General features: G+C 38.0%; 1 protein-coding gene across 4 annotated transcripts in view; it reads right to left on the bottom strand.

Moving 5' to 3' along the window:
• NFIB (nuclear factor I B) overlaps nt 1-25324 on the bottom strand; it is a 165395-nt gene continuing 140071 nt past the window's right edge. Inside the window, exons 9-12 of one of the 4 annotated variants that reach the window (XM_010219228.2) lie at nt 22625-22790; nt 19033-19115; nt 10506-10594; nt 1-172 (exon numbers count right to left, since the gene is read on the bottom strand). In XM_010219228.2, coding sequence (XP_010217530.2) covers nt 43-172; nt 10506-10594; nt 19033-19115; nt 22625-22790 — 468 coding nt within the window. In that variant the 3' untranslated portion in view covers nt 1-42. The remainder of the gene's footprint in view (nt 173-10505; nt 10595-19032; nt 19116-22624; nt 22791-25324) is intronic. The other 3 variants (XM_088535250.1, XM_088535251.1, XM_088535252.1) reach the window with 3 other exon arrangements.

The following is a 25324-nucleotide window of genomic DNA, read 5'->3' as shown; positions in this document are numbered from 1 at the left end:
TTTCTTTTTTTTTTTTTTAATTTTGCTTTTATTTTTTTTCCCTCAGTTGCTTGTTTCTGCTTGAAGGAAAGGCTCTCCAATTATGTTCAGACCATAATTTGGGACATTTGTTGGCAGGATCGGTGTCCTATTTGATACTTGAAAAGGAACCAAGCTAGCCCAGGTACCAGGACTGTTGAAAGAGGGGCGGGGGGGAAAGACAGGGAGAGAGAGAGAGAGAGAGAGAAAAAGAGAGAAAAATGAAACACAAATTAAGCATGTTGCAAAAACCAGAACACAATGAATTTGCATAACGATTAAAGCAATATTCATAACAACACTACTTAATATAAAATAAGAAAGCAAACGTGATCAGCACTTGAGCTTCAACTATGCAGTTTTCTTTGCAAAAGCATAACTTACACGAAGAAAAGTAATTTTGTCAATCTATCTCAATTTTAAGTAGCATTACTATTGTCTTACACTAAACTGCTTGTTTATCTATGAAAAAATTCCGGAGGTAAGTGAGCAGAGCAGATACAGCTAAACCATATACACACCATGTGGAGCCGTAGATGTTATTTAAGAGCTAGTTAATGAAATTCATTAGAGTATACAAGTTAGACTGATCTTGTCAAAAGCACAAAATAAATCTTAGAGTTTAAATTCCCTGTGCCTTTTCCCACTCTCTTGTGCTCAGCAGTTTATCTCCTCTGGAGGCACAAGCTATGCCTCTGAGGAGCACACGTCCCCAAAGAAACAGACAACTTGGACTAGAAGAGCTTTCAGATTGGGAAAAATCTTTTTTTTTTTTTTTTTTTTTTCCCCCTCAGGTATTCAGGGGAAACATCAGTGCCTGTAAGGAACAGGGATAACACAGAGTCCAATCGTGTAAACATTTGCTGTCAGTGGCAGCAATGAGTACCATACATTACTTCAACTGAATTACAACAAATGAATTATTTCAAAGAGAATTTAATGACTTTGAAACTTAAATCACGGTTTCAAAAGCACCTATGTCACTGTGGCGTTCCAGTCCCGATGACCCTCACGTCTGTAGCAATCTCTGACTAGCAGTGGGTGCTGCACCCACTGTAAGGCGTTTGCATGAGGGGCTCTCTCAGAAAGGCGGCTGGAGCCGCCTCTATTCAGGAGCCAGAGCAGACCCCGCGCAGCCCTTTACTTAGATGTGTTTCTGGCAACACAGAAATAATGGGCTTTTGAGAAAGTCTGGTCAAATTTATTCAGAAGGAAAATGGCATCATTATGCCAGCAGTCACGAGCAGACAAGCACCACCAGAACTGTGTGCAAACACAGGCCTCCTTCCTCCCGCACAGGGCCCCTCCGTGCCGGCACGGGGACGGCCGCAGGCCCCTCCGTGGGTGCCCTGCGATTTGCTGGACACACTTTACGACACACATAATCTGAACACGCTGGGGTGCTTGTGCAACAGCTGGGCACTACGAGGTCTATTTCTTGCCTACTAGCCTCTCCGTGGACAAGCCTGTACGCTTCTGGGTAACGCTCGCTGCAGGCATTAAGAAGAAACCAGACGCATTTTAACTACTTAAAACTTACATATAATAATTACACTTTGCTTGGTGGATCTATGTAATCCTTTCCTTTTCTGCTGTGTGAATGCTGCAGACAGGGGTCAACTTATTTTGTAAAATCCAGTAATGTTCCTCAGGTCATACATACTAAAACTAATAACAGTAGTTTCTGTCACCTGCTACTGTTTGATATTCTTCACCTTCCTATACCTGCTGATTTACTATTTTGATTCCTAACAACTTAGCATTGCACACCAGAATGCGGAAAAACCGGCAGCCATGACAGTCTCAGTCATGGCCAAAACCAGAAGGGTGCAGGACTAGCTTCATCCTCAAAGAATTATAAAAATGATGAATACCTGAAGATGTCTGAAATACATCTGAAGTAACAGTAATATTCAATAGCTTTTCTTTTGAATTGGGCATATTCTTGACAGTGATCTGAAAATCCACGATTTTTTAATCTTTTTTTAACAAAATATTTTCTGTGTTTTCAAAACATAAGATCATCTCTGTTTGAATAAAGACTTTTAAAAATCCAGTTGACTATTGTTGTTGTAGAAATACTTCCTTTTTGAAATTCAAACTCCCTATTTCTATAACAAATGTTAAAGTAATTGCAAAGAATTAAACCCATTTATGCAAGACAGATTTGTCCAACATGATCTGATGAAAAGATTATGGTTCTAAAAAAGTATTCAATACTAGAACATTTGAGGGACTTTATTGTTTCAACTTATTCTTCATCTTCCCTCATAATTTGTGTTTGAAAATGCATTTCTTTCTTCTTTCTCTTTGGATTTCATTGATGCTAAGAAGTAAATTATGAAACGAGCAACAATAGAAATCATTTCCAAATATAGAGATTTGTAAAAATGGGAAATAGGAATAAAGGAAAATAAAACAAAACAAAAAGTAGACTTGCTGGCTCAAAATCTGCCTGAATACATACTTCACAGTGCACAGTGCTTTGCAGTCCTCTTGCACACGATTTACAGTGTTTAGTCATTTTATACAAAAACTAACAGCAACTAAAAGCCTGTAAATTTTGTGCCAGGTCAACACAGTATTACATATTAAAACATTATTTTGATGCAAAGGCTAGATAGACTGCTTTCAAATTATTGTTATGGAGAAATACAGTGCACTTTGTTGTCTGGATGTTTATGTGACTTGTTTTAAAGTTGACCACCTTTTAGTGTCCACAGTTGGGTGAGGGAAAGCAGATAATGCAGATAAAGAACAGATTTGTAACAGCTTTCTTAACCAGTACTCATACAGAGAAGACAGAGGTCTTGATATTTTGGAAAGTGCTCAATAAAAATAAATTGTAGTAAGTGACTAATAGGACTGTCATTGCCATATGACTAACAAATTTAATATAGATGTTTACTTAAACCTTTCAAACCTGCCATCTTATATTATGAACACGACAAAAATGCAGTGCGCAATAAATTTGTCAATGCTGCTTATGAATCCTTGGGGAGGAATAAATCTCCTCCGCTAGCGCTGCGCGGGCCCCAGACGAGTTTACGAGGCCCTGGCTCGCGGCGCGCGGGTCAAGCGCCGGGGCACGCGGACGTGCGCGCGCGAGGGGCGCTGCTCACCGCGCAGGTGTCCCCACGTCCTCCGACGGGGTCCCCAGCGGCAGGGTTTTCAGGTTGTGGTTTTCGCAACCCGCTTTCGGGAATTAGCAAGTGGCAGTTTGTTGAAACTGCATCCTGGGACGCTGCACTCTTCATACCTCTAGCAAGTATTTAGTGCAAACCGAAGGAAACACGAGTCAGAATGACTGGTATGAACAGCACAATGAAGCTCTAATCATGGCTATCCCACATGAATTCCCATAAAATTCCTAGTAAGTTTAGCTGAACCTTCAATGCCCCTGTGAGACGCACCTTGCTTGCAGTTCCCTAGGGCTTCTGTGTGCAAGCAAAACAAGGTTGATGTCCAGCATATGCACCAGACTGAGAGATCAGGAGATCAATATCCATCCCCTGCCACTTTCCTCTAACTTTTTGAAGCTGGCTTCTGTGGGAAGAGGAGAGCTGAGTTTCCACATCAGAAAAACAACCCTGTGATTTCTCCACAGAGCTGCCTAGCTAAGGCAGCAGTTAACAATAACTACAAGCGCTCCCAAGCTCTGCTGCTGCTCAGTGTGCACAGGGGCTGGCTGTCCCAGCACAGCTAAAGGGACATCCTTCTGCCTGCAGATAGAAAAAAACAATGTATGTATGACTGGAAAAAAAAGTGGATCTATTCCAGTGCAGCTCATGTTTCCGAAAGAAATCTGTGGGGCTGACAGAGGTTAGAATATGTGCGTGTATATGTAAAACATGCACTTGTCACTTAGAACATAATATGAGACCCAATCCTCCACATACACCCCAAGCATGCTCTAGGCTATGTCTTGAACAAATTTACAAGAAAAGCACCATCAGACATTTCTTGCAGATACCTGTGGGACTTGGACCGGTGGCCCTTGTGAGAGGGGCTGTGGCCCAGGAGAACACCCTCCCGAAGCCCTGCACCTCAGTCCCTTCACTAGCAGACACGGTGCTCTCCCACCACACCGAGGTTACCAGTATCACATGGGCTGTGCAGGCATCATTGCCCTGTCTACCCAGAGCAAGTATAATTTGTTTGTCCATTTGAATGTAATACAAGCAGCAAGGGAAAACTCTGCAAGTGTCCGAGGGGGTTAACATTCTCTGTTACAGCTATAACATGCTAATTCAATTAGGGTTTCTGCCATGAGTTCCTTCTGAAGATAATAATTGCTCTTTCAAGAAGCTCTGATTAAAATATTACTGGAATGGACCACTAGCAGTATCAGTTTTAAAGGTATATGCTTTCCATTTTTGACATTATTATGATAGCATAAAGACAATATTTTTTTTAAATGAATACAGTAGAGAATAAGTCCATTGGACTTGAGGAAATCAGAAGCATTTTAAACGTTCTTATTTTCCACCAGTTAATATCTTTTCAAATTTTTCAACAGTCTATAAGGGCATTGCACTATTTGGAAAAGAAAGTCTCCTACTAACACAACAGCCTCATGAAACAGCATTTTCTTCTTGCAGCTGGTTTGCAAGCAGCTTACCCCAGGTAAATCACACCATGCCAGGCCAGTCTTTGGCTGGAGAGGTAGCAAAGCCTTTGATGCAGACATAAATGTCACAAGTGAGGCACTAAGCAAGGTTATTCTAAGTCTACTTTAAACAAGTACTCCCCACAGAAATATGGGGAAGTCTACCTTTTCAAATTGCTATACCACATGAACTTTGGAAGAGCAATCGTGCTAACTGCTGTGCCCTGGCCAAATTTCAACTCACACATTTCTGCCAAAGAAAAACCATCCCTCAACATCTACTTAATGCAGTACTCTTGCTACACTGCTATCTGCGGTTAAGCAGATGCCAAATGTCACCTCCAACATTGTTATTTATTCCAAGAGATACCATATTAAGTATATCTCTGCTTAACTTCGGAAGATTTTCATAGTATACTGGGCACATACAACCTGTCTAGCAAATGGAGGAGGTGAAGACATTCTGGCTTATGCCTGGAGGGAGGAAAGGGGGTTTCTGCTCCTGTGATACTGCCTCTTTGGCCCACAGACCTCTTTTAGTGACAAAGTGACAAGAATATATAAAGAAGGGTCAGGGAGAGGCAACACAGCTGCCTGATATTAAAGTAAGCCCGTAGCAGAGATGGAGCCCAGAGGAAAGCAGTGCTCTGGCCCACTCGTGCAGTGAGCCTGGCGCGAGGATGAGGATGAAGGAGGTCTGCAGGGAGCAGAGGGCACAGGGGCCACAGCCGGAGGGACATCCCGCTCCCGCAGAGCCGAACGCGGCAGCGAGGACTCGGCTGGCCAGGGACACCCGTGTTGTCTCTGCACTTCCAGACAGGCTTGCTGAAACAAGAAAGCAAGAGCACAGCCAGGAGAATGGCGACCGCCCAAGAAGAAATCAACTGTGGGAATGTGCAAAGGAAAGACTCAGAAAACGACCTCTCTTAAGTGTCCAAACTGTTTTTTTCCCTCCAAATCTATTGTGACTCTCTCTTCCAAAAATGTCAGTAGACATATTTGTAAACTTAATCAAAGTAGCATTTACAGGTTACTTTTCCCCCCATTTTTTTCTGCTGCAATTGATTAAATTCTCTATATTAGCACTTTAAAAAAATACTAATAAAGGTGTACTTATTGAATTGGTGTGATTAAATGCAGATAATCCTAACTTTAGAAAAAAAAAAGAAAAAAAAAGTGTAATTTTACTGCTTCAAAAGGAAGAATTGGAGGTAAAATGATCCAGCAGGAGAAATGTGGAGTAACCAAGGGGTTAAAGATAAAGTTTACACTTGGGAATTCTCTGCAATATGCTCCTCCTTCCGTCACAGGGCTGCCAAAAATCATCTGACAGGAAACATAAGATTAAGTTTGTCCTACCTAAGTGAACAAAGAGTGCTCAGAACAGGCAACCAGTTTACTGCAGAGCGGGAACTTTTCTAATCCTGCTGGAATCTGCAGCACTGCTCAGAAAATATTACTGAAGTTGTTTTCTTTACCCTAACATCTTGCTTCTGGATCATCTCATTTTGGTCACACTGCAGATTTTGCTGCTTCTCCCACAAAGGTTAACGTAAAGCTCCAAACATAATCATGTGGAAAATGGACATTATTGATTCCTATGGTCCATTGTTCCCCCATTCTAAGTCCCTGAAGTTCAAGTTCAATCTGGAATTACATCATGTCTGGTTTCTCCTGGTTACCAGACGGCTTGAGACGTGACCACAGCTACAGAAAAAACAAACAGCCTTCTTCACGCTTCGGCTCCCCTATCGATTCAAACATAAACTTTTTTTCTTTCTCTCAAGTATGCCTCAAGTATGGAGCATGGTTAATTTAGAGATTAAGTTCCAAATTAGATTATCTAATGGCATCTTAATGGATTGCTGACCCATTTCCTGTGGGATGGCAGCATGCAAGTCTGGCTTGAATACAATTAATTTCTTAGGAAGTGTTCTGAAGATGTTTGCAGAGATGGAGAAGAAATACAATCTTCTGTGCATCCTTCTTCATTACAAAGTTGGGTGAAATTGTTAGTGATAGCAACTTACAATGATAAAGACCAGAAAATACTAGGTTTTCCTTCTGTGACTACTTTCACCATCAGCACAGTTTGGCATTTCTGGTCTTAAACTGCAATCCCTGCATTGATATTTTTCTGCTGAAACATGGCAGAATAGGGGGCTCGGTGGGGGGAGGACACAGCACTGCTCTGACAGGTGTTGGTGTTTGCCAAAAGCAATGCTGCATGTGTTACTTTGATTGTTTTTGCTGGATTCAAAGCACTTGCAGGGTCCTGTGACACAAAAGCAGTTCTTAGCCCTTTTCACTCCCCCCGCTCACTCCTTTGACAAACCAGAGATTATTCCATCTGACCGCCTTATCAGCACTATTATCTTAACCCCGGAGCGGTGCTGGGGGAAAAGCGCTGCTTGGAAAGTGGAACATGCGAACACCCCTACAGCCAGAGCTGAGAAGGAAACTCAGCTCGGAGAATAAACGTCCCCTCAGGAGCTCCAGGAACAAACCAGCTGTTGTACTGTACTTATGTGTCAAGATAACAGACTGAACGCAGGAAATGCTAACCTAGTGCATTTTTGCCTGGGAAGTGTCAATGTAATGTTAAAGTTACAGTTAACCCGCAGAACTAACAAAGTAAGATTGTTTAAAGAGAAAGCTAATAGGAAAAGAAGCTTTTTAAGAAAATCTGTGTTAAAATGCACATTTTGGCACAGAAAATTTGTTTACAGTCTGTGAAAGACTTGCAAATACTCAATATGCTGTAAAAGAAATCAGTCGTGCAGCCCCTTATGAGCTGTCCCACTGGAATTAATATCCATGGAGTAATGAATCACTTGAGATGGTTGGCTCAGGCTCATGTATCAGACTCTCCCCCTGGCCCCCACTGTTTCTCACTCATGTCTTAAGCTTACTTGTTTCATATGCTCTTGCTCTCACACAGTGCCTGAGACTGTATTTTCCTAATTGGGCTTTACTAATTTCTGTAGCTTCCCCTCATCTTCTTTTTCTAGGAAATCAAATTCATCATAAAATTGCAGGTATGAAAAAAAGATTAAAAAAAAAAAGTTCTTGGTACCTCTTTCACCTGTATAGCAAAAATTGGCCTAAGCAGTCCTATAGCACCTTGGACCTTAGTTATTGCAATGGGCTTAAATGTTGCGCAGAGTTCAGCAGACTTAATAAAACGTATAACATAAACACGGTAAACAAGCAATCAAAAATTTACTTCTGGATGGTCAGAGCACCATATGAATAACTGAACTGAATAAAAATTACTTCCAAATATGTACAAATGCATTCTTTTCTCTCTCATTTTTAGGATACTCATGGGATGTTTTATAAAAATATTCCCTTAAAAACACCAGCATATTTGGTTCAACTAAGCGAAGAATTCAGCTAGTTTTTATTACACCTATTAACAACTGTTTCACCTTGGAAGAAAATGCTGCACCAGTAACATGAGGGTTTCTTATTTATTTATATTATAATTTTATTCAAATTCTCTCTTTTGGCTGATGCCCATTCTTTTGCACATGGATCACCACTGTCTTGTATCTGGGACTGCAAATGACAGATGCAGAATTTTATAAGGAAAGAAAAATCCTTCACACTGATTTTTAAAGACGGATAACATTTTTTATGTCAAGCATGACAGCTAGTTTGTAATAAGAGAATGGACACAAAACCAGTAGAAGTTTTGTCATCATTCTCTCTACCCAAGCCTTTCTCCCAAAGAGAAACTTTCATGATGTGGTCACTTCCACGACCCATTTTCTGTACAGACTGGACAGGTAGTATTCAGGCACTGCCAACTCGTTGACCTTTTAGAGGTCAACAAAATTTCTTGAAAATCGGTATACTTAAAATAATTGCAAAATCCTGCTCTAAAAAAATAAGACTGACTACCACCCAAATGCATACCACAGCTTTGCAGGAATACATTTACAAAACAGTTTGTGGCACAAAATTTGACTTTCAGAACTAGGATATACTTTTCCCCCCAGTTGGCAATGATTTCTTTTTGGGATATGTTTTCCCTTTTAGTGTTACGAAGGCTCACTGCTCATTAATCTGCACATGTACCACTTTCTTTCTCAGATACTCACTTGCACGGACACTTGAAGAAAAATGCTGTGCTCCAAGGCCCAAATCCTAAAAGTCACCTATGTGGCGAGTGCCCTTGTCCTCAGAGGTTGCACCCGCACGGCAAAAGCACAGTCAGACCATGAGAAATACGTGTCCGAGCACAGCTAGGGGCTCTGATGGACCGTAGCAAGGTCAAGAAGGCAGGTAGTGTCTAAGCAGCCTTGCATATAAAGGTGGGGGGATCACACAACATGCCTGCATTCATCTTCAAAGGTTCCTTAGTCAAGAAATCATTTTTCCCCTCTTCCCTATCTTTTCAAAATTTACACCCAAGGATCTTGTGTGATGGGCACTAAAAAAGCCAGTGCCTCAGCCCACTTAAGTATGTACTGCTCCACAGAGGGGTCAAGAGTGATGGCTGATTTAAACTCAAGGATGCTTCTAGATAGGCAGCTGTGAGATAATTTACTAACTCATGTCATGTGCTGAGAAAGCAACATCCTTTGTAGTGGGAGAATAAATCACCCCCTCTGTGCTACATTAGCTCAGTTTGGATTCAGCCTTGATAGCTGGTTGAAAACTGCGGCAGTTAGAGCATGGTGGGGATTTATAACGTGAATCACAGCCTTTGAGTAGCTGTGCTGAATCCATTAACTAATCTTCCCTTGTGCCACTTAATCTAGGACAGGGGAAGTGACTACTCTGTGCTTTTCCACCAGAATTTCTCCAGATTTTCAATATTATTACACAAACATTGCAGGAAGAGTGTGCAGTTGAGTAAGTCAGTCACTGCCAACAGGTCAGTAAAATAACAAACAGTACTTAATTTCAAATTCCACAATTATCCTTACAAGTTAGTACTCGAAATCCTCAAACCTTCTAGCAATCCACAGTGCCATGTAACATATTATAAAACTTTTGGCGAAGATTTTGTATGTTCACACTCACACCCACATATGTACTTCTGCACGAACTGTCTGGAGGTAACCGTGCTGCCACGCTCATACAAATGTCCAGGAAATACTTAAAATTATTTTAAGGGGCCAAATAGCTAGTGCTTCGTCTGGCAGGGTCCTGACCTGCAAGCTCTGCATTGCATGTAGAACCCCCATCAAATGCTGAGGGTTACTGAGAATGCTGCACGTTAAAAAGACCAAGGTACCGCCTAACAGTGCTAATTTATTTATTCGTCTATTTAGACACACACAACCCTACTGTTACCATAACTGATGAAAAGGCTATCAAAGGTAAAAGATAATAATGTTTAGTTGACTAATACACCAAAAGTTAAGTTTTTCTTGCATGCAAATAGAATTGTACTTTCTATTTTGTACTGTGGAGATCAGCGCTAGTTATTTTGTCATTTCTAGTTATTTTATCATTTAGTTTAAAAAATAGATGGTTTATATCTTACCTTCATGTACATGTTAGTGACCTGAGTCTATACATGCTAATCATAAATGCCTCTATGTACAGGATAATTATTCATTGTCCAGAACACCACCACCTCAGAAACTTATCATTTTACTCATCTTTATCTTTAATAACACCGTCTTTTCTTTGTAGTAACATCTAATCACCAAGAAATAAGTCTGTCAATTCTGAAAATCACATTTCCATGTTTAAAGCCTAAAATAAGTATTAAAGTTAATCTCAAAGTGTATTCAAAAAATGTACATGTCTGTTCAAATACTGACACATATTCCTTAAGAGGCCTGCTGAAAAAGATACTGTAGCTCAATGTAACTTTTTTAGATGTAGTGTAGGGGGGTGGAAATAATTAAAATGTTACCTTTGCCAAGTAATTCCCAATGTATCCTCACTGGCACTGGGGTATAAATGCCTGCCGTTTTGATTCATGGTCCAGTCACAAATCCTCAGCTGTCAATTGAAACCTAGCAGTCAGATATGGATCGAGCAGTACTACAGTTTTTAGTATTTAAACGAACACATGCAAACTAGTACTGTACATGGCAAAAGCCTTACTTTCCCAAGAAGAACTTTTTTAAAAAAAGAAAACAAACAAACAAACAAAAATAACATACAGAAAAATAAATGCCTATAGATTTGCTTAAGGTAATGCTACTTTAATATGCTCCTCCATTAATAAAGCATAAAAGAGCAACTAGTGTTTAGCACATAACAATTAGCCATTATTAGATTACAAACTGAGCTGGAATAAAAGAAAATGTTAATATTCAATAGCGAAATATTTAAAGAAAGAAAATCAAAATGCTGTTTTTGATAAGCAATGCTCTAAATAATGTGTATTAAGGTCAAACATAATCAATATCTCAAAGCATGCATTTGGCGAAACATAGAAGACATGCAATTTATAGAAAATTTGCTCAAATTACACAAACTGTGTGCCCTTATCTTGCTATTTAAGAATGGTAAAGGTATTTTGTAATTGAAGTTTATTAATTTAGTGTTACTGAGAGCGGTTTTACTTAGCAAGAGGTGATAATATAATCTAATCTTGTTCTAGACTTGGAATAATAGCATTTAAAATATTTTATTACATTTAAATATGATGAGGAATGTACTAAATGTAAGCTGAAACAAATTATTCCCAGATCCTCAAATCATCAGTTCTGCCTTCGCAGATTGTTCAAGTAACCCTATATAGCTCTGTTTGTTTAACAGCTGCCCTATAGTGCTAGCAGATTTATTGAAAAGATATACTGCTTATTTTTAAGTTTAAGAAAGTAAACTTATCTGGCTTGTGAAGAAAACATATAAGAAGCATACATTTCAGTCTCTGTAAAGTCATGCTATATATAAATTACTGTACCATTATGTATGATACAGCGCTCTGAATTGAAGATAACTGTTGCTGGATTTAATTGCATTCAACACATTCTAGTTTTCTCTATGCATATTCACTGTCTTCAGGGTGCACAGGCTACAGCAAACAAACTAAAACAAATTATTTTCACAGAAGCACAATTAATTACAGTCTTTTCCTGACAAATACATATGCTAAGGACAAGACAATATTGCAGATCTGACCCTGTCTGGCTGTTACACTCATAAGCTTCCTGCTGTTAAGGTCTGAGAAATGGAAATGTTAGTCTCTGATGTTTTCATAGGGATTGTTTCTTGTTTGTTATCTAAAGAACTCTAAGGGACCTTCTAAAGGCCACTCAAAGCATGACTAAACCACATGAAATTAACCAGAAAAGGAAACATGCAGTCTAAAAGTTTGCTAGAGGTAACTGTGAAGAATACATTCAATATCCTTAAAGAAAGGAGTAAGTAAATATTTGGTATATTCACTTTACAAAACAGTATATCAGATTTTCACTTTGAAGACATAGAAAAAATATTTCAGTTCAGTTAGCGAACATGTGGTTGTATTTCTGCTACAATCCTTAGGAAAGTGTCATCATTTTCATTGCAGAGGGGAATTGTAAAGCTTTATAACTTAATTATAAAACTCAATTGCAGCTGAAACATAAGGCAAGAAGGAGAATGACAAGAAGAAGGAGAAGAGTAAAATCTACAAATAAATACTCTGAATGATATTATGCACTTAGATTTAACTCTAAAATTTGGCAATCACTTAGTCTGCAATAGAACCTCATTGCTTTTTCTATTTGGGGAAGAATAAAGAGTTGATACATTACATCCTAATTAAATAGCTACTATCCTAAACAGTGATATTCTTCCTACAGTTTGAGGAAATTTTCTGTATGTACAATGAATATATTTGAGCTGCAATTTAAAAAGATCCAAAAGAGTTTTTCAAATCTGTTTCATAAATGTTAGTAATGGCATACTACCTATTATCAGCACTCATATGTACCCCAGCACATATAACATATCTAAATACTGTAATAATACTTACAGAGCATTCACATTTTAAATACGTGCTGCACAAACATACCCACATGTATGTGGGAATTCATACTTTTCCAGATATACAGTTAGTGCAAGCTGTACCAACTATGCCCTTCTTTTGGTAATAACAGTTACTTGATAAACTGGAAAACTGTGTAACATCATGTTTGTGACAAGCCTGGGACTGCACTGGGTGTTTCACATCTTCCTGATGTAACGCTCCCTCTCCCCATTCACTTCTGCTTACAGATCAGGATAGTAGGCCAAGACAGCAGGCCAAGACAGTAAATTATTCAGAAATATCACTTGAAGAGTTCACATCCCTCACATTCATTGAGTACTTCCTGGGTAAAAGAGCTGGAAAAGCTTAAAAGAGCTTAGAGGACCTCCTCTCCTCACTCAGTTTGAGAGAGGAAGAAGTGTTTGGAGCACCAGCAGGCACAGGGACAGCCCGGTAGGAGAAGTGTGGGAGCAGAGCCCTGAGGTGTGCACCTAGTTCTGGAAGGAGGTAGGAGGCTTGAGTACCCTACATGTTTGATCTCTAGTGGTGTCTGGAGTCACGCTGAATCATTTCTGGCCAGTTACAGGTCTCAGAGTGACTTAGGTAGAGTTTAAAACTCTGCCACGGTGTTGGCTGCAGAGGAGGAGGCACACTAGTAGCAAGTCCTTGCAGACCTTCCGTGCAGGCGATGTGAAAAGGAGAGGCAGGAAACTGCTTGCAGGCTGCTTGAGAAAGCTTGAATTCCCTGGCAGATGGATTTAACAAAGAGTCCTAGCAGATGTGTTTAATAAATGCTGAAAAACATTACTAATGTTCTCAAAAATATGTTTTGAATACAGACTAAATTACATGATTTGGCACGTGACAGGGTGAAAAGTCTTTCCTAGAAGGCCGCTGGGAAGGTCTGCCTTCCAGTCTCACAGCTTTGCTTTTGCTTTTGGAGCAAGGCAAGTTGCACAGACTCCCCTTCGGTGACGTCCTCCACCCTCCCAGCATTAGTGGGTATTTATTTATCTCTCACCTAAGCACCCAAAGAGCATGAGGAGAAGAGGGGCCTGGCTTGGCAGTGCACCATGAGGCCCGACCATCTCTAGGACTTGGCACTTCATTCTCATCAGAGCTCTCACTTACGAGTGGGGAGAAAGCTCAAAACCTGCACTAAAAGCTACTCGGCTGCAAGTACTTCTGCAGCGAGCCCATATCACTCTCTTGCTATCACTTCTGTTTATATAGGGCTATCCTGCAGTGTATTTACATAGACAGCTCCCCTGCACATTAACATCCTATAGTCAGCAGCTCAGCTTTTAATCAGGGCCTGAATGATTTTAAGGGTATGATTAAGCAAGTTATGTTTTCTCAAATTAAACTAACCATCTGAAGTTAATATGCACTTCAATCTTCTATAATGATCAGTAAAAGTAAACAAATATTTTGGAATGTGTAATAGGAGACTGTGCTATAGTTTCTGCCATTTGAGAAAAGCCCGTAAAACTTAACATTTGCATATTGTCATTGTTTTGACTGAAACTTCCTTTAAATGTGTTTCCTTTCCAACAAGCATATGTGAAAGGTGACCTCTTATCCATTTACATACCTTCCTCATGGTCATGTGACCAAGTTTTACGTCAAACTGTCAATTATGATAAGGGACACAATAAGAACAGTCTAAGTGTTGATAACCTGTTTCCTGGCTTTACTGAGAAGTTCTGTTAAGAGTCCACTTGTGTTCTTCTTCCAGGCTTTTGCTGAAAGCAAAAGCAACATCCACCCAAATATTTTAAAAACAGATACTCTGTTTTCAGTGGATATTTAAGTTTACAGTTTCCATGATGAACAGTATAAAGAGAATGCAATTTTGAGCTGCATGATTCAATAACTAAAGGATGCATCTGGAAAGAGCAACTTCCTACCACAGAGGCAAGGCAGTCTTCTGTGTAGGAAATAAAGAGCTATTCATGATTTTCTCATTTTACATTTTAGAGACTTGAAGTGTTTATTATAGCTCTATGCATGTTAAAATGTCTCACTAATAAATACCAAAGCAGTGTGAAAAATGTGAATACTGCACACCACATGCAGAAAGCCCAAGCTGTAGTGAAATCCTTGCAGATGTGCTAAGCAGTGCAAGACTAGAAGAGTTCACCAGTTACTCAGTACTTGGGCCAATATCAGTTAGCACACTTTACTAGGAGAGACAGAAGAGTTTTAGAGGTCATTGTTTCCACTTATTTCTATTTTTTTTATTAAAAATACAAACACCAGTCCCAAGCTCCATGCTACACTGAAACTGAATAATATATTGGCCAAAAAGGAAAGCATTAGCCAGTTATTTGGTTAATTTCTGTAGAAACTTGATGAATTCTGAAGCCATTAATCTGTCCTTCCAATAAATAGCTTCCAATAAACCTATCCACGTACCTAACTACCTACATTCCTACCCATTCATCTATCTTTTTTTATATTTTTTACACAGCTAGAGTCCACAACTGCTAATTCTGGCAATATTCTAGGTAGGCTTAGAGCCAGAAATAACATCAATTTATCTCTGGGTCTTCATAATTTCACAGACATAATGGTTTCATGAAGTTGAGGTTATAAATATGATGAGTTTACAGAAATGTCACCTGATATCCATGAGAATTACAGTCCACTGACCATTAACATTTTTGTTACTGAACTAACGATCCATTAAAGTTATATAGCCATAAGAATGGACATACAACTAAAATCTGGCACCTGGCACAGGGACTCTGTGCACTTGTAGAAGGTTGAGTTTGACTAAACTACTTCAATTTGTTACTTTTTCCCTCTAGTATAGACTTAGAAATGATGCATTATCAGGAAATGCATATATAAACAGTGACTGAATCAGAGAACGAAAGAGGGGAAGAAAGGGTGCTGTCACCAATATGAAGATTATACAATCTTTTTTTTTTTTTTTGCATGTAAAGTTAAGATGCTTCTTAATGCAGATGATGAGCACAGAGTGCTAGATGAGACTTAATAATTAAAAATCAACACTAAAATTAAGAATAATGTCCTTACTCACATAATAACTCTTAGCATTCCCCATTTTCCTCACCCTTCTGGACTCCCCCAATTAGTCTACTAGCACGTTACTAATGACGAACTTCTGGAAGAGCACACAGAATTAAGGAAAACCAAGTGGTCAGTAACAACTTGCAACACTGGATATTTTTGCACATTGCTTGACTTCCTTGTGAAAAAAAAAATGGTGACTGCCTAGATGCCACTCAGGCAACAGGCTTGTGCTGCTGTTATTGTCACAATATAAAATATCTGGCATTTCAAGGCAGATGGTAGGAATCACAGCAGAAAGTGGACTGCATTACTATAATTCCTTATTATAACCTCATCTTTCTAACTACCAATGCAACATGCTAAGTAATAAATGTAACAGCACATTTTGCGCAGTATTCCAATCAGTAAATCCCCAAATATTGCTCCCATAAGTGCTATTCTGCACTTTCAAAATTGCATTTAATGTTTCCCACCTAAATGCAAGTATTTCAGATAGTTTGTGCTACAAATTGTTATTGGACGTGCTTGCACTTGTCACTTTATAAGAAGTTCTCCGTGTAAGCACAGTTTGCAAACTGTACATTTGACTTATAAATTTATTGTTACTGTAATTTATATAGATCACATTACCTTTTTTTAACAACAAAAGAGCATTCAACAATACATGGTAATATTTCTCATAACTAGAGAGAATAAATCTTTAGAAAGCCCCCACCAATGAAGTAAAAAACGCACTGGTGACAATATTTATTCTTAAGAGGTCAATGTATATTACAAGGTATGGTGAATGTTTAAAAGACCTCTCTGGAACTAAAACCATTGACTTTGTAATTTAGAATTTCTCTTAGCTAATACAAAATGATTGATTGCCTTTACTTCATGTACGCCTTGATTTTCCTTTTCATTCATCATAGGCTGCTTTAAACTAAATGCGTTTAGAACCTGCCACAAGAATGGTTTCTTTTAAATTGCTGTAAAGTAATGAAAGGACATAGTAAATCAATCTCATTTCTGCCTTATGCAAGGATACCCTTTACTCTATCGAAGTTATTTAGATAATTTCACTTCTCTACCCTCCACCCTGCACCACCTTCTGGATAGTAAACATATATGGCATCATCAACTCTGTGATCCTGTTAGGATTTAAGAGTATAAACGTATTCATTAGAAACTTATTTTATGTATATTGTGTTTATACACTCGTATTTATCCATCTGAAAAAGCTTCATTATTCAAGCATTCTATCCTCATAGAATGTTGAGCAGGACATACTATTCCCTAATTTTACATGTCTTTATGCACATAGTCATTCAAGCACACACACACACACAAATACACCCACGCAAGCATACACACATACCCCTCACATAATTTAGAAAAGAACAGAGAACTGACAGCAAAGAGGAAACTATGACACAATTTTTCAATTTACTAAGCAGCTCACTGGCCACTAATTGATGCTCTCTAATTAATATAATGAGACTACGAAGCGATATACTTCAGAAGAGAGAACACTAGCTTCACACAGCGGCACAGAAGAAGAAGAAATTTCTGTTTATGTAGTCTGTGCAAGAGCTAATTTATCCTTCTCTTTTTTCCTGATCCATGGGACTACATGTTTTAATATGAAAGGCAGGGTAAGGCTTGTAAACACCAAATGGGATGACCTTAAGATCACTCTTGACCTTAAGATCACTCTCAAATATATATTCCTATCATACTGCTAAAATCTCAAATTTATTTCAATCCATACAAAATCAAAAATATTTAGAAGTTGCATTAAATAAGCATTATATGACTTAAATATGATAAAGTCAGCCCAGAGAAAATTAAATGTGCTGCAACTATCTCCTAGTCATGTGATAAAGTATTTGCACCTCTTTCAGTGAAGCTGAAAGAAGGGGAAATGGGTTTAAGCTGTAGCAAATTTACAGAAAAAATGTGTCTGTTCATATGCACCAAAAAAGTTCATCCCCAAAGTAACTGGATGTTAGAAAATTGCCAAAGACTACTGTGTAAAAACTTTACATGAAAAAAAAATCAGAAAATAAATAATATTTAGAGAGAGATCCTCTGTGTGTTTTTAAAAATAATCATCACATATTGTCAGAAAGAATTATATTATAGTAATTATAATACATACAACACATAGTTGAGAGGTGAAAAAGCAATATACCAGAAAATTTACTGAAAAATCAGTGGTTGATAAAAGCCACTAATTATCATTTAGTATTTTCATAACCATGTACAGACGTTTCCAGTTAGGTTTATCTGGTCCAAAAAAAAAAAATGGCAGAATGTCAACTATCTTGAATAAACTACCATATTTATGATTTTCTCTGAAGTCTGCATGTGGGGACCCTTAAAACAGATATACTGCCACCTTGCCCTAGGAGCGGGCAGGGATAGGGAGCTCCAGACAAAGCGCAGTTATTGTATCACAACATGTGGAACAGGTAGGCTTACTGAAAATGAAACAGGCATGTATACCAACTCCTGGTAGGAACCCAAGTCTGAGAAAAAATACAATACAATAAATAATGACTACTTAATAGCCCTTTTCTTCCTGTCACATTCTTTTTTTTTTTATTGTAACATTTTACATACTGCTAATTTCACACTCCTCTGCTGTTAGGATTTAGGAGCAACATATCCACACATCATAAAATAAAGTTCTAGAGGGTCTTAATTTATCTCTGTTACTAGCAATATAGGATTTCTGCATTTGCAGGCCCTCACTATTGACTGTGTTAACTTGTTTGTGAGTCAACATTAATCTCAACTGTACATTTTCACAGTTTGGGTAAACACTTCATTTGCATTACATTTACAGCATTAATGAGACATGAAATTTAAAACGCTACTTGAAACAAAAAAGATGTAAGAAATTAGAACATAAATATGTTTATATCACGTTTGAAATCAACAAATCAATTTAAAACTTTTAACGGATGAGCAATAATCTGTTGCATTGAGAGTTTGGTTTTATAACTCATCTTCTGGAACTAAAATGCAGAAGTCAAAAGCAGTAGGCATAAATCTCTGGAAAAATGCAAACAGCTGAAGAATAGTAATTCGGACTGCTTAATTTTGCTTACTCTTCTTGATTTTGAAATGAGTACTCACTTATGCTCCTTGTTTGCTTCACTCTTATTCCTAGCATCCAATTAAAGGTTAAATATATGAGCTCTTGAAAAATATTTGAAAGAGAAAGATACATGAAGTCCATTATATGAAGATGGCACAAATCTAAGAAATAAAGTATATGCTAAGATGATATTTCGTACAGGACTTGGAATAAATCTAGTCATTGGAAGAGAAATACTCAAGCCCTTAGAATCCCATTGTAATCCAAGATAACAGTGGCAGCACGTAGAAAGGAAATATCACAAAAGTTTGTGTATATCATTACACCTATGTGAAACTTGCCCACCTGTTGCTGGTGTAGGAAGGATGGGTCTCTTGGGCTTAGTCCCACATATCGATTGGCTTGGGTTGTGCCTGAGGCTGTGTAGGCTGATTAAGGAAGAACAAAACACATTGATAAAAATGCCAACCTAGCATAACTATCACCCTGTGCAGGTACAGTACAGATATAAGAGATCCAGAGTTATGATTTGCAATATACAGGATGTGTCTGTGTCTTTTTTTTTTCTTTTTTTTACTTAAACTTTAATAAAATGCAAAAGAATTGGACCAAATTCAGAAAAGTATGTGCAAATTCCTATGAACTTCAATGGAAGCTGCATGTGAAAATCAAAATCAGATTGACCACCTAGTTAAATTTAAAATCATCTGATAAGTATCTGTTTTTTAAAAAGCAATTAAAAGATGACATATATTTGAAAACATTGCCCTGGTACTCATTCTCATTACAAAAAAAAATGTTTACAGCAATTTGTGGTATTATATTGTTGTCATTACTGAGAGAAAAAAATAAGGAAATACTGGTACATGCTAATTTTTACTGTTGTGTGTGCCCAATACAAAACTGTAACAGAATAATAAAAATTGGAATTAAAAGCTTTGCTTGCTTAGGTGGCATGAAATTAATCTTTGTTTTGCTTTGGAAAGAAAGGATGCAATCTGACCAGTATTTTCATGAGAAGGCAGCTACTTTTCGCTGTGCAATATTAAACATTCAACTCCTTTAGGTATCAGGAAATAACATTCACTCCGGAGGGGAGGAGACAATTTAAGGAAATCTATCCATTATCTAATACAGAAGCTTAAAGAACCTTAGATTCTTCTCTAATGGAAAAGCAAACAGTAGCTGATGGTGGCATTAGTTACAATACATGGATCCTTCCACCAAGGAGGAAGGATCTTCATCTCTGCCTTTGGCCAGTAATCATTAAAAGTCATCTCCCCACATGACTTTTGGTGATGTTAATGAAAAGAAGTTGGCAGTCTTGCTCCACTTTCCAGTGTGGAAAAGCCCATATCGCAACTCACATCACCATCATTGCCTCAGAGACAAGGCAGAACTGCAAGAAAATTGTGGGGAAAAAAAAAAAAAAAAACCCTGTGTACGACTATACTTTGCAACTGGTGAAGAATGTACTTACTAAAGTACTTACTAGACTGGTCCATCAGTATTAGTGACACACACACTTTATAGGGCCTTTTTACAGTAAGCAGGTTTTACTGAAAAGCTGCTATAAAAATGATCAGATATTAGAAAGAAACTGTGGTTGAGGTCACAGAATTTCCCAAATATTATCAAAACCTGCTGCTCTTTCTTGTTTAAACAATTCTGATGTAGCATTTCAGAATGAAAAGCAGTATCAATCATTTACTGTTGTTTTCTCACCAGACTGAATAATTGTGACATCTGGTAGCCAAGTATTTTTTACATATGTATCAACATATGTATATTCTGAAACAAGTCAGTTATTGGAAATAAATTTAAAATCATGCCTTAAAATTTATTTAGACTTTTCTCTTTATTTAGACTTTTTCTCTTTAGGTCAAGATATGATCTTTCTAAAGAATGTTTTTTATGGCTCTAATAGAGTATATATTTACATATCTAACATATCAGCAGGACATGACTCTTCTTGTTTTGCTGTTTCCTTCACCTGCAAACTGTGTTCCTCTGCTTTTTCCCATATTTATCTTCCAGTTATCAATACATTTTCCAAAAGCTATACCAAGGAGCTGCATTATCGCACAACTGTGGAAAACTTAACACTTTGAATATGTAGCATTTCCCAACACCTCATACGCACAATTGGGAAATTCGGATAAAAAAATACTTTATTATTATTATTATACTATTATGACACATATTGAACCTTTAGGCAAGACACTGCTTACAGGTTGCTCTGTAAGCATGAAGAGGCCTTATTTCAAATATCTAAACGGTCATTTCAAAGGTTGGTATGGTGTACTCAGGTGTCCAGGTTATAAAGAAATTAGAAAGAACTTGGGTGACTATTTTGTTAAATGACTTTGAAACCTTAAGCCAGGTTTTTTTCCTTAAATAGGAGGACAAAATCAACAGATTATTAATCAACCGATTATGTCTGCTTTGCCATCGTAGTCCCTAATATAGTTAGAAAACATCAGCATTGTTCTGACATGGTATTCTTTCCTTTTTTTTTGGGTGAGGGGTGGTTTAGAGACCTGACTTCATGAGAGACAGATGTTTGGGCAGGTGTGAACGCTTCAAACAAGCAGTAGGATGAAGCTATGAATGCTTGAAACTAGGAGTCTTTGCACCTATTCTAGACCACAAGTTGAAAGAGCAACTTTTACTTTTGTTAGCTGCTAAAGCTAAGTCATCTTAAAAGGAGCAAGACCTGCACAGTAAGGCACCAGAAATAATATAGATTCACTTTAGTATATAATCCTTTGAACAGACCTTCTCCTATCCAGGCTAAAATGGTTGAACAAATCTATCAATACAAATGTTAGTTTGCACTTAAGAAAAGTTTGTTCGAAGCTCCTCTTATTCTTTTATAATAAAGACATAAGAAGCTTTCCTCCATCGTATATTGCCTGCTCATACACATTTGACTCTTACCTCTACCTTATATTCTAACACAACGAGTACATTAGGATAAATACTCAAGTATTACCACAGTTGATGGTCTCAGTTAATAATAATCCAAAAGTTAGGGAGTGGAATCAGTATTTAAATAATAAATGTCAGTAAAGCTAGCCATTTTAATGTAGTAAGTCTTAAAGATTTTTTTTATGAATAGTAAGTTTTCTGCAAAATTGTGTTATCAGAAGTATTGAATAACAATCTTTGCCACACTGATAAATGCTAATAACACTGGACTACCCAAGTCCCTCAAAATTCAAAGAAAATACAAGTGCAAAAAGTAGTTAAACAATAACCTTCTGCACCACTGGGCATAAGCCATATTCAGAAGAGATTACCTTATGCACAGTAATCCCTGTGTTCTCATTTCTAAAACTGCAATTCCATTGAAGATAATAGGATAAATAAAAGGGCCCTGAACATACAAAGAGCTTGAGGCTTGGAAGTCAAAAGTTTCTTTTGCCCCATCATTTATTTTTGCCAAAAATGACACAACCTATATCAAGCATGCAATTGTCATAGCTCGGATCCAGTATGTGTTGTAACAAGGCTTGATTTCTGTAGGAAAGCTCATTGAGGAGCAGCTTATCCAAACTTTATGGAATTCCATGTGTGGGTCATTGTAAAACCTTGCTGTCTGGGTGTGCTTCTCAATGTCTTAACAATGTCCACCTTAGAGGAATGATCTGCCTTTTTTTTTTTTTTTTTTTTTTTTTTCTTGGATAGTGGTCAAATAAGCAGGCTTTTCCATTTCATTTTGGTTGTCATGTCACAAATATCAGTTCATGTACCACGGTATATTGGTTTAAATTTCAGGAGGAAAAGCTTTGCAGCCAGATCACGTCTGCTCTCCATGTGAAATGATGAGCATCCACTTGGTCAAATAGTAGGAAAAGGCGCCTTTTTCTGGCCTCCATTGAAATCATATTGAATCTTTGATGGACATTTTTTTGTTTCCTAGAGAAATACTTACTGGTTGCTGTAGGTGAAGATGCCTCACCTTCAGTGGATGTAGTGATGGGTTTAGTATCTGTCATGGTCAGGGTCACAGGTCGCACCGCACTGTGATGGGGAGAGGGTGCCAAAACTGGAGTAAAATGGCCAGGCACTTTCCCTACTACTTGACCACTGCTGTTAGGCTACAAAACAAAACCAAAAGAATTCCTTGGTGAAATATACACATTGTGTTTAAGGAACCTACCCACCTATCTCAGGGTTTTCCAAAATGCCCATCACCTACATGCTGGAATACACCGTTCTCACAAACCCCTGTGTGGCACTTGCAGCAGCTCCTTTCGTTGACAGGTAGGCACCACGTGCTTAACTTGCAGTGGTGTATACACCTTACTTCCTTCTGGGTACAGAATCCTGCAGATTGCTTCCTGCTACAGCTGCCGTTCTCACAGTGACTGGGAACCACAGCAGATCCCACCACAGTGAGATTCAGCTGAAGCTGACCAGGCACAGGCCCTAATGTACCGAGCACAATTGCAAATGAATGATGCAAAAGTCTGCTTTCACATTCTGCACCACTCTGGCTGGGAGCATAACCAAGACTTGACCACAGCTGACCACAGAGATTTCACCTCCTGGAAGGCTAACTAATAATTCGCATGTTTGGGGTGGGAGAGGGTTGGGATATGGTGCACTATAATGGATATCATAACATCTGGCCAAAAGCCACCCACCATAAAGCATCCTTTGCAGAGGTTTTTAATAATGGGAACTCTGTGAGTCAAGAGTATAATAAGCCTAATCGCCTCTTTTCCTAGATATATTTACAGTAGGTAGAAAAGGCAATCTGCATAAGACATAATGGTGCAGGTCACCAGGGCAGTATTCTACCTCCTGCACATAGGAACTTGGCAATGTGCACTGGTAAACACATACATTTATTCAATGTATAATAATTTATATTCTGCACTACTGTGAAAACTCCAACACTAAACAACACGAAGCAAAAAATAGCATCTAGTAAACAGTTATTTCAGAAGCAGCAGATAATTTTTGTTTGAAGCTGATTGTGTGCGCTATGAATCACAAGCATTTTAAAATACAACCATACAACACAAGAATTACTGGGAATCTTATTATCAGAAGGATATTGTCAAACTTGAGATAACTCACTGAAAAGAAGCAGACTAATAAAGGACTTGATTCAACTGATAGAAGGAAAGGTTAAAAGAGGTAAGCATGGGTATGGTAATGAAATAATAACTGTGGGCTGAGATGATTACTGCAAATATGTGCAGAGTATAAACACACAAGAGGAAGGAATTATTTGGAAAGTACAGGAAGTATAAACCAGGGGTAATGGAATAAAATAAAGAAGGAGGAAATTTAAAATGAATAGCAGGAAAACTTCCTGGCAGTATGATCCATTAGATTTTGCAAAAGCCCCCAAGGGAGACAGTGAGAGTCTTGTTCTTTAGGATATTCAAAACCAAACCAGAAAAAAAAAAAAAAAAAAAAAAAAAAAACCACACACTAAAAAATATGAAGTGCAAACAAAGACCAATCCTGCATTCACAGAATCACGGATCAGGTAGCAGGTTATTTCACTGTCTAAAATCTTAGGTTTTATGAAGAAAATTAACAGCAAAGATTATTTTAATGAGAAAGGGCCAGCAAGCTACTCCTCTAAATGAAAATACAACTCTTTAAATTTTACTATATGTATTATGAGTGGGAGTGGGAGAGGGAAGTGCCATGTAATCCCAACATCTCATTTTGCAAGGTTTTGCAAATATAGAAACTGATATCCAAATCTGTCAGGTGCTATTTCCCACTGTTTGTTCATATTCATAGTTACATAAGCAGAGAAGAGAGGAGAATAATAACTGGAGAGACAATGTCAGCTGCCAAAGCAGTTTCAAAATAAGAAAGCAGCACCGATTAAAAGGAATGACAATACATGCACATTTTAAATTTTCCCAAATCACTGGTACGCTACATTTTTTTTTCCACTGGATGAAACTTAGCAGTTAGCCAGGTCTTTCTTATTATATATACCTGAGAGGAAAATGACACATAGCAGAATATATACAAGGCAGATTACAGAGAATGATGTGGCATAAAAGTTTACTCAGCATCTGCTTTCATGGTTACATTGCTCGTAAGCGGAAGACCATTCAGAACTTACATAATTCTTTCCTCAAGAATACAAATGAAACCTTTGTATTACACCAAGTGGTCATATATAAAATGCATGCCAATAATCCTATTTTCTCTAAAACCTATTTTAGCAGTGATTTTATTTTACAGGCTGCATTTTAAATGCCTGTCAGCCTCTAAAACTGGGTGTCTTTTCTACTAGACATCTGGCTCCACTTGCCTTAGAACAAAAGGAAAAATTTAACCAAATTAAATTCTGAAAAATCTCAAAGCATCACCTAAAATAGATTCTCCATGCAAAGAATCCAAGATACACCAAACTTAGAGGCAAATAGTCTCCCTCACTGCCTGCTCGTTTCCAGTACAGAGCTGTGGTAACAAAACAGGCTCTGTAACATGTAAAGGAGGCACGATGTTCGAAGCATTAGTGGGCAAAACTGTCAGAAACAGAGGCAGGCCTAAAGACACATTTCCACCTCTAAAACACCCAAATTCAGCTGCCTTAGTTTATGCGGTGAACTAAAGTGGCACAAAAAAACAGCTGAGATTTCCTTACTAT

The sequence above is a fragment of the Tinamus guttatus genome, unplaced genomic scaffold, assembly GCF_059628265.1.
Source record: "Tinamus guttatus ecotype Peru unplaced genomic scaffold, ASM5962826v1 Tinamus_guttatus_pri_ptg000622l, whole genome shotgun sequence".
NCBI classification, from domain to species: domain Eukaryota; kingdom Metazoa; phylum Chordata; class Aves; order Tinamiformes; family Tinamidae; genus Tinamus; species Tinamus guttatus.
The sequence above is the reverse complement of the archived record's forward strand: the minus strand, read 5'-3'. Positions and strand labels throughout refer to the sequence as shown.